The sequence below is a fragment of the Brachycentrus maculatus genome, unplaced genomic scaffold (assembly GCF_059751285.1).
Source record: "Brachycentrus maculatus isolate JH-2025_06_01 unplaced genomic scaffold, ASM5975128v1 h1tg000029l, whole genome shotgun sequence".
Classification (NCBI taxonomy): Eukaryota; Metazoa; Arthropoda; class Insecta; order Trichoptera; family Brachycentridae; genus Brachycentrus; species Brachycentrus maculatus.
In genome coordinates, this window is record NW_028280783.1 from 480,517 (window position 1) to 491,608 (window position 11,092).

The following is an 11,092-nucleotide window of genomic DNA, read 5'->3' on the forward strand; positions in this document are numbered from 1 at the left end:
CTTATAATAAATCTATTCTATAGTCGGGAGGGCAGTATCCTTGCTCAACTGTATCTCCTTGATATAGTAATGATAGCATGATAAGATTTAAATGAATGAATCCAAAAACTGAATTAAGTAACTACTTCTTTTATAGAGTCATTATTTAGTTCCCTTTTTTTTATTTGACTACCCATATCTAGTATATACAATGTGATATTCTACCTTTTCCTAGCGTATGAGTTCAGTACATAGACAGGACAAGAAGCGAGAAGTATTATACAGATTACTGTAATTCCAAACTATTATTCGAATGCAATATATCTTTTTTATAAATGCTTTAGATAAAAAAAAAAATCTAGATCATTTTAAAACCTACATCTCCATTTGGAGAATACTAAAATGATTTTATAAAATTTATTATTATGAATGTAGAAAAATAGAGGTTCATTGTTCTTTCAAAAAGTATGTAATAGCATTATTTTGCAGTATTAATTTGAAACCATATCAATGGAAAATTTTGCTCCATTTCATTATTTATGTTGTCAATTAGTTATGAAGAAATCATTAGCAAATAAGTATAAAGTCTAAGCCATTACTTTTTATCTTATTGCCTGTCACTATGTTCTTGTGTATAATAATTATTGATGATACTTCAGTACTTATCATTTACTTGAATGTCAATTTGATTTAATGAGTTCATCAGACGGAAAATACATTTGCGCAGCAACAATATTGTAATAAATCTTATTAGAATATTCTTACAAGTACATACATAAAGCCGCAACATTTCACTTATCATTTGATCTAATCTTGTATTCTTAGATCAAAATTATAGATCTACATGTTATGTACAAGCCCAAATTATTTGTGTATTCAATAGAAAGGAATTGAAGAATTGAGTAATTCATAACAGTAATAAATTTACTTACTTTAATAATTTGGGCAAAAAAAAAAACAAACTAATATCGTCGTCTTAATCCCTAAAGAGTCTAACTTCATCTGGGCTTACATTACAGAACAATGTAAAAACATTTTACACAATTTATAGATTCCTAAAATACACTTTGTTGTGTTCCATGTACTTATATGTTTTAAGAATACAATAGTGCATTTTAGGAAACATTTGATGACATTTTTACTCTAATGAGAAGAGCCTAAATGGAGTTCACACATTAGGATTAAGCTAATGATATGTTTGGGGGATAGTATTTAAGATAAGATAACGAAAAGGTTTTATTATTATACTTCATAAAATATATCAATAAAATATTTTAACATTGAGACCATCTGAACACCTAGTCTCAGTTATACACTGAACTTTCTTTTTAGTCGTTTTTTATATAAAATAGCAAAAATAAGGAAAAGCGGTGCAAAAATAAGGAAAAAATAAGCATCCATTTAACAATGCGTAAAAGAAATTTTGTAAAAGTAATTCCCAACATTCCTCGTATGTACTTACTATTCAGTACTATGCGTAGAGAGATATATTATACGTAAAGAGCATAAAACAAAGAAGGGGAGAAGGGGAATAGTAAATATGCAAAAATGATTTTAATTTTTTGATATCTTGAATTGATTTTTATAGAAAAAAAGTTACCCACCATTTTTTTTTATTTGAGTATACTTTTTCTTACACAACATTGCGTAAGGGTAATCAAAATCTTATTATCATTTTTACAAAAGCGCATATAAAAATTCTCCTCTTTCACACTTCAATTTAATTTCCACTATCAAAAAATATATGTATGTGATAAGAAAAGAAATAAATTTTTATTAGAGGATAAATAAAATGTTTTTTTCCAATTAAATGTGTTTATCACTTGGGAGCCACAATTATTAACTTGCTTTTAAAACTGATAAGTTTACTAATAAACATAAAATAAGCTGTATCTTTTAAATGCATGAATAAATAATTTAATAATTATTTTGAATCGTAAACATATTTTCTTTCATTATGTTTACAGTTTATAATATGTCAGCTTTGGTTGAAGATAAATTTATTTACACACACACACACACACACACACACACACACACACACACACACACACACACACACACACACACACACACACACACACACACACACACACATCGGAGAATAGAACGAGGACGGCCATAAAAGACTTGACAAGACCAGATCCATCAGAGCCTTAAATATGGTGGTGTCAAAAGTCTACGTAATTGGAGGGCATGTATGACTTGATCTATGGATGTGAACGAAGCTAGGAGTCTGTAATTTTTTTTCTTCATAATCATAAAAATTAAATGGAAAAGCAAAGTTTATCTATCGTGTAGCCAAATATGTACCTTATAAAATATATTTTGCGTTTACGCGCGCAGTTGAGGTGATTGAGGTTAAGTTTCGGAGATAGTGTCAACAAGATTAAACTTTCAAATGGGGATACCTAATAATAATACTGTTTGTTGGGTTTTAAAATATTCAAATATAGTTTCATTTAATATCATCTTATAATGACATAAAGTGAATTACAATATCAAAAAATGACTTGACACGAGATTGTCACGAAGTGGGTACTCCCGACACCCACCTGTTTATCTTATCTGATTAAAAACTGTTAATAAGGAATAAAAGTTAATTTTGTAGTTTTAAGGTTACATTATTTTCTTAGTTTGAAACAATCAACGTCAAGAATGTCGCATTTGAATTTAAGTGGTTTTGGTGTTGAACTGAAAGAAATTAAGTATAAGGACGTATGTATATTATCATTATCTTTGATTTTTTTTTAAAACCAGAAAGATTTTAATTCGATATTTATTTTAGAATTTAGACTGGTTTATCAGGTATAATGACATTAACGATTTATGGAAGGCACAGCCGACTTATATCATATCTCAGATTGTTTTTATAATTGGATCACTATTAACATTAATACATGGTGAGAAAATATTTACCTACATACAATAAAACAGAAGTACAGTGTTAATAAGCCAGCAGGTATGTAATAAAATTATTTTACAGCACTAAAAAGAGGTGGTCGGTGGCCATGGCTCTGGTTAGCTACAATTCTCCATGGTCTAGTAGTGGAAACTGTTTCATATAATTTGCCGGATATTGATAATTTTTGGCACTCACAAACGCCTATCATATTCTTGGGAGGAAGGTTTCCACTTCATATTGTTCTATTGTGTAAGCCACGCTTTATTTCATAACCACAATATTCAGCTACACTAGATTGTATTTTCAAGGTAATCCTGTGAAATTTTCAGACTCCGTTTTCCTATACCATGCGGCGTACGCTGTCTCTAGACTCCAATTACCATCATGGGCCGAGCCGTTCGCTGTCGGGTTGACTGTGGTACTCATTGATATTCCATATGATATAGTAGCTGTGAAATTTGTTCATTGGACATGGCACGACACAGATCCCAACATAGAAGACCGACATTATTGGGTTCCATGGAACTCTTATTACTTCCATGCTACATTTGCAGCTAGCTTTACTTTCTGGTTTCATATAACTAGAAAACTTTTTAATGCTAATGTTGAAAAATGGCAATCTTCAGGGTAAGATTCTGCTATTGTTATCTATTATTATAACTATCTATTCTTCTGAAATCATTGCACATAATGTATTCCTTGTATTTCGTTAGCTATGCAACGATGAATGTATAATGTTCTACTACAGGGTCAGAACAAAACTGTGTATTTCTCGTTTTTAATAAAAAATCTAATTCAGCAGAAATTATATTAGTCTAAGAGATATCTAAACAATTAATAATCATAAGTGTGAGGCATAAACAGTAATAAAATATAAAACAGATTTAAACAGTCTCATTGTGTCTGATTTTTATAAAATTTGATAGATCGAACATGGATGGATTTTAAAAAATTAGAAGGAAATTACTAAGTTGAATTTAATTGAATTATTTAAATCTTCCCAATCAGTAATGTCATTTTTTTGTTTTGAAAAAACTCTTATAAAATCATAATCGTTTTTTACCACACAATTGTAAATTGTTTCAGATTTATGAAGGAGTTGTCTTATGCTCTGATCACTGGTTTACTTGGCATGCCCGGAGGTGTCTGCCTTTTTCTACCAATTTATCACCCGTTACATGATTTTGGGAAAATTCACTCAGAAGTAACATTTTTTATGATTTTTGGGATATTTTTATGCATCATCTGGACTGGAGAGAGAACACAAAGAAAGAGAGAAAAACTAAGGTTTAATTGATAATTTAGAGATAAATTTGAATATTAGTTAACATGTTTTATTTTATTCTCGAGTAACATGCAGTACCTATTTATTTCAGTGTGGACTGCTACGATTGGTCTCTGATTTTGCACTTGATTGTACATTATGGAACGTATCTGGCTTTCACCATTTGGTACAATCCGGAAAATGAAGTGTCTATCGGATATCATGAACCAGTTGGCCCATGTGAAAACATGGTATCACTGATGACTGCTTTTGGGACTGTAAGTATTATTTTTTATATCCAAAGTTTCATAATATACATAGTAATAAAAAATACTCCTAAGTTGACGAATTGATATTTTCAGCATAAAGAATTTTAATCCGATTTGCAGGTTATACCAAAAAGGGAATTTTTATGTACCAGTGATTACAATGAAGATTATTTTGACTTTTCGTGCTTACCGAATGGCAAAAAACCAGAAAATGGATCAAAATGGTACACCATATGTGGTACTCCGTTCAGGTATGTCTTCTTCTTCTTCTTCTTTCCATGTTCGCTCCCTAGGTGGAGCATATGCCTAACACGAGTCGTCTCCAAGTACTCTGTCACGCGCCATTTCCTTGGCTTCCTCCCAGGTCAGTCCGGCGTCTCGAAGTTATGTCTAATGTGGTATAATCTAATCATTGCCTTCTGCACATATGGTATCTGCAGTGATACCCCAGTAAATGAATTTATCTTGACCAATTAACCAGTAAATGACCAAATCTATGCACATTGACTACTTAGATTATTAACTCCTGTAAAACAAGGATTTTGTATTTTTTCCAATATGTATTTCTCTTTGTGAAATCGCTACAAACATTCAAATTAATATTGTATCAATTTCATGTAGTACACGATACACCATTGTGTGCGGATAAGAGTCAGTAGTAGAGGAAATTGCTCCTCAATAGAGTAGTTTCCGCCGGGAGGGATATCATACTGTTTTTTTAAAATCTCTTATATTTAAAAAAAATTATCTGCTTTTTTTTTTAAATTATCATTACTATTATTAAGTTAAAATGCAAGCTCACATATTTTTTCACTCGTATCTATTATCGTACAGTATGTGGAGTAGAAGACTAACAAGTTTTTGCTCTTTGGAATGTGTAACTGTCCACCTAGGGACCGGAAAGTGTTATTTCTTAGGGTGGTGACTGACCGGAGCATTTCGTTGTAACATAACGTCGTAACATTGCTCGCGGCGAGCATCCAAAACTATGGACGAAGCACTCGGTTCGCTGTACTGACTATACGAATGCTCGCATCGTAATGTGTTACGTTACGACAAAATGGCTCTGGTCAGTCACCACCCTTACAGATTTCAATAAAAAATTATTATGGATACCTATTTTCTTGTGATTTTTTATATGAATTAATTTACTTTATTTAGTGAATTTTTTTATGGGCAGGCTATGGTTTAGTAAATAATAAGAATTTTTTATTCAAAATGGTTTATTTTCACATGGAACCATAACACTCTTACAGCCGTTCTCCCTTATGTTGAATCTGGCACTCTCTAGCCAAATGTCATATTTTTTTATCAGTCTGACATTATAATTAGGAAAACACAGCCTTAGAATTAATCAAGAATATCAGGATTTTTACAGAGTAAAATCCTTTAACAAAAGAAAAATAAACAAAACATGAATAACCGACATTAGGAAAAATGTTCTTATTCATAAATATAAAAAAAAATTATGTCATTACAAGTTAAAATAATCAATTGAAATAAAAATATTACAATATTTTGATAAATATCATTTATAAAAATACAAGATTTTATTTTAATCTCTTAGTACAAAAAAAATGTAAAAGGTATAAATATTAAATAAACAATATCTCCTTTTAAGATTTCATTGATATCTCATATAAATGAAGAAGTCAAATAACTTTTAAGTGGAGTAATTAAGCATTTATAAAGAAAAATTTAGGCATATTCAAAATATATGAAATTTTTCTTTTTATAATGTCATATTTGTTAAAACACAAATAACTTTATTACATATATACATATAGCGTATTTATAGACAAATGAATTTAAGTAGCCTGTAGTGTCCAGTAATTATTATTTACGGACTAAATTTAAAAGGTGCCCTATAATCCTTAAAAGAATTCTGTTTGCATATAATATGCTTTTGTCAGTAATATTTTTTGTCAATAAATGCATAGTACATATGTATTAGTAAAACTGGAAATGAATGTTAATTTTTTTATTAATACTTGGAGAATTATTTTTTATCTAACAAGTGATTGGATATGACCTGTCCACCTTTTTGTAAACTCTTTCAGAATAATCACATGGCTTAAAAATAACATATTTGGCAAGTCCTCTTTCCATCAAAAATATAAATTTATTTCATTATGTTCTGATGAAATAAAAATGAATACTACAAATCATCGTGATAGAAAGTACAATAGTAAGGTAGTCTAAGCTTTAAATTTTATTATTCATGATTTTTGGTTGGTGCGGACTCGCATTTGCTCATATTCCTTGCTCTAGATTTACTTTTTTTCCAAAAATACTCCTGCACAATTAACAGGTTGTATTCTAAATTATCATAAATATCAACATGTCATTCACTTTTCTCAGTCTTTTACTTTCAGATCAAATATTAACTAAATTTTAATCTATTAACCCATCTATGACACTTTTTGACATTTAAAGTCCAGTTTGTCTTACAATTGTTATTAAATGGAATAGTTATGATATTTAAAAATAAATATATTTTGAGTGAATTTTTACAATTTTAAATAACTGCAAATTACGCATTTTTACTATTAAAATGCATAATATAATACAAAACAAATGGAAGACAATTGCCAGAAGCAGAAATGATCTTTGAAAATGGTCATTAAAAAAAAAAAGCATTCATTTCCCGTTTACCTAGTATAAAATACTTGTTGCTACACTTACATTGCTTGTGTAGCAGTATTAACAAAACTATTCCCTTTATGCATATCGCTCATGATAAAGTACTAGTGTTGAGGCACTTGCAGTTATCTATATTCGCTAAAAAAAAATTGTAAGTGGCTTACAAGATGTTGCTTTATCACGATCGATATACCGTATCTAACTTTTCTTTCATTAAATGTTTGTTTTTTAGAAACCGTTGTGAATACATCGCAATTTTATCCACTATTTGCTTCATTGCATTTGTGGTATTTTACAATAATTATTTTGGAACCGGCAAACTAGAACAGATTGAAAAACCAGATAAGATAAAAACTCAAAAAACCAAGAAGACCAAAAGGAGCTGAGCCTATTGTTTTTTAAATATACAAATGTGTTTAATATTCTTTTGTAGAAAGTAAAATTATCTTTGCAGAAAATCAAAGTGTTTTTATTTAAACTCGAACACCCAAAAAATATATCATGACGATTATCACAGGCATTTGTATTATGCTTTGTTTTATTTGTTATTAATTTAGAATTTAAATTTGAAATCATTAAAACTATAGAACTTTTTGTAACTAAATATTATTAAACTTTAACTCTAGTACGCTTTTAGGAACGGGTTGTAACATATGTAAACTCTTTCCCAACAAAATATCATCATGTATAGTAAATCTACTCGACACTGGTGTCTTTGGATTGGTTTCTTTCAGATTATGTTTTTGTCCGCCTCTGTAGTGTAATGGTCAGCACGCTCGGCTACCGTTCTGGAGGTCCCGGGTTCGATTCCCAGGGGGGTCAAATAAATATAAGTGATTTTTTCACTGTAATATTTATCCAATATTACCCAGGACTGGTACCTGAAGCGGAGGGCTGATCACCTTTCTTTCGTGTGTAAACGATCAAGATAACACTGTGTTCATATGAAGCAGTGCCCTATGCACCATTGGGGTGCGGATAAGGGTTTTATTATTATTATTATTATCCTGTTGGAGATGAACCCAACTGGCGTTGATGATATTTAGCTGGAAAAGGATTGATATAAGTAGATGTTGAAAATATTATAACTAATTTCTGTTATTCACAATACAATTATTATAATTTATTTATATTACATAGATGTTTTGTGGATTTGAACCTCTAGTTCTGGCATTCAAGATTATAGAAATAAATTATAATTTTAAATAAAATTACAAAAATAACTTTTTTATGCTAGCACTTGAAGTAAATTGACCAGTAATCATATCACGCCAGCATCAATTGAGTTACAATATGCAAATAAGGACTTAAATTCAGTAAATAGTCTGCACTTTGTTCTATTTTTTTATATTTTTAAATATTGATATGTTAAAGAATGGATTTAAAAATAATATAATTATATGACACACTTCACTGAAAATAGTAAACAATTTTAAAATACTATTTAAAGTTGTAACACTGGTTTCCAAGCAGCCGGTGATCCGTCAACGGTGGCAAATAAGTTATTATATTCATTTCTAGAATAAACTAATTAATTTTACTTAAGTAAATTAGAAGTACGTATGAACTATTATAAATAACAGTGTTTATCAGCTATATCAGTGGCTGCTTGGTAACCACCTTTTGAATAGACAATATGTAAAGACGATAACCCCTGTGCACACGACACAACAGCAACGCGACAAGAATTAAATACATATAGTTTATCATTGACATTCTCACATGGAGAAATATTGAGTCATATTAAAAGTCTCTGCGGTTTTTTGGTACATTTTTGAACAAAAATTTTCTTTATTGAAAATGAAATTTAATCAAGTACGTATTGGCCACTATTATTGTGACTTTGTGTATCTTCATAATTCCATCGGAATAGAACTTCTATGGTTTATCGTTGAAAAACTTGGTCAAGAGATTTTTAGCGACTCTTTGGTCAACCAATTTTTTACCATCAAGAGATTTTTACAAAGACCAAAACAAGTAGTAATCAGACAGTGCAAGATCCGGACTATATGGTGGATGCATCAAAACTTTCCAACCAAGTACCATCAATTAGTTCAGAGTCATCAAAGATGTGTGTGGCCGGGCATTGTCATGATGGAACACAAATCCCATTCTGTTGGCCAATTCTGGTTGTTCTTTCTGGATTGCTTCGTTCAAACGGTCAAATAGTACACAATACAGAATTGCATTGATGGTTTCGCCAGGTTACAACTCATAATGGACGACTCCCTTCCAATCCCACCAAACACTCAACATAACATTGTTTGCCGATAATCCAAGCTTTGAAGTTGTTTGTGGAGGATCAATAGCCTTTGACCATTATCACATGCATTTGATATTCTCGTATTTCACCCACTTTTTATGGTTTTTAATGATTCGCTTCAAAAACGCTTCAATCTCGTTGCATTTCAGCAGCATTTCACTATGGTAATTCGGTCAATAAAATTTATTTGCGTTAATTCATGTGGCACCCAAACATTGGCCCTATTTTTTGTAGGTTGCTCTTTTCAAATGATTTCAAACTGCCATGTGGTTGATGTTTAGTGTCTCCGCTATTTCTTGACAGCTTGCATCTCAGTCTTGCTCCACCAGTTTCAAAATTTCATTGACTTTTTGTATGATTAGTCGACCAGAGGGAGATGCATTTTTGACATCGAAATTTAGGAACGGGATCGAGCAAACAACTCCTGGGTCCTTCTTTTACTCAAAGCATTCTTACCGTACACTTCATAAAATTTTCGGCAAATTTTTCAACATTTTTATAGTAAAAAGGCATCACATAGTGTATTTCTTCTGATATTTAATTCATTTTCAAATCAATATAACTTTTTTAAAAAGCAATGAAATAATTTTTCCAAAAATGTAGACTAAAATGTCCCCTTTTAAGCACATGTTCATTTCAAACAATCGGGTGAGTGTTGCCTGATATATGGGCATCAACATCATCTAGTGGCAAAAAACCGCACATACTTTTTATATGACCTATGAATATGCAACAGATTAGCTTCTCTTTTTGTTGTTAAATATTTTCAGATATCATTATGGCCGAATATAGCAGGCTGAACTACGTGCCCTCATTTATCAATTTTGGAGATTGCACAGAAGTCGTCGCACATAAATAATAGGGGAAAATAAAGTCAAATATTTTGGTAGACCATCGGATTCAATTAATGTTATTTATTCAGTATCCAGAGAAAGAAACAGATCTTTTGAATCTCAAATGTTGTTATTTAGCCTTGGTGTGATAGAATTTATCACATTCCGATCCGCAAAAAATGGATTCGCTTGGCAATAAATAATGTACCATTTCATTTGGAAAATTTATCTCTTTAAAAAAATATTAAATCTACCATCGTGACTTTATGGCTAAATGTTAATTGAAGCTTAGCTTTCCAGGGGACAATATCTAAAAAAAAAATGTGTGGATCTGCAAAATCTATACAATTATCGGGTTATGTTTTGCTTTTCCACTCTATATTGGATATACGAGGTCTGTTCAAAAAGTATCCGACCGTAATTTTTTTGGCAAAGCAAATAACGCTTTGAAGGCGGAGCTTAGATGTGGTTTTTATGAATAAAAGTGGGATACTTTTTGAACAGAGCTCGTATAAAGATTCGGTTCATCGTTTTGCATAAAATCATATCTTTACCTATTCTAAGTAGTGTAACGCATTATTTCTATTCAAATGATTCAACTAATTCGCATCATTAACACGATACTTTGATCTTACCTCTTGACGTACAGGGGCGATTAAAAAAATAAGGTCATTTAATTATTTTTTCATACAAAATCACATTTCTTCGCAGTTTGAAGTATATCGTTGGAAAGCTTAAAGCTGTGTCTATTTTTCTAAGTAGTCTCTTTCCCACTCTATGACCTTCCGCATCCGCGCCACTAGCTTTTTGATCACGTTGTCGAATCAGTCTCCGCCGCGACGCAAAGTAATCAAGTGACTTCGTCCTACACTACACCTTATCAGACCGGAATTTTTGGCATCTCAGGTGTTATTTTTAAGCGCGGGAAGCATGTGG

General features: G+C 31.0%; 1 protein-coding gene across 1 annotated transcript; it reads left to right on the forward strand.

Annotated features, from left to right (window-relative positions):
- Positions 1–2,086: 2,086 nt before the first annotated feature.
- On the forward strand, positions 2,087–7,518 carry LOC148312887 (uncharacterized). The gene is made up of 8 exons (XM_088271547.1): positions 2,087–2,697; positions 2,768–2,882; positions 2,966–3,133; positions 3,214–3,511; positions 3,971–4,171; positions 4,261–4,426; positions 4,538–4,668; positions 7,293–7,518. The coding sequence occupies exons 1-8, from the start codon at positions 2,638–2,640 to the stop codon at positions 7,444–7,446; spliced, it is 1,293 nt and encodes a 430-aa protein (XP_088127673.1). The 5' UTR covers positions 2,087–2,637; the 3' UTR covers positions 7,447–7,518.
- Positions 7,519–11,092: the final 3,574 nt, after the last annotated feature.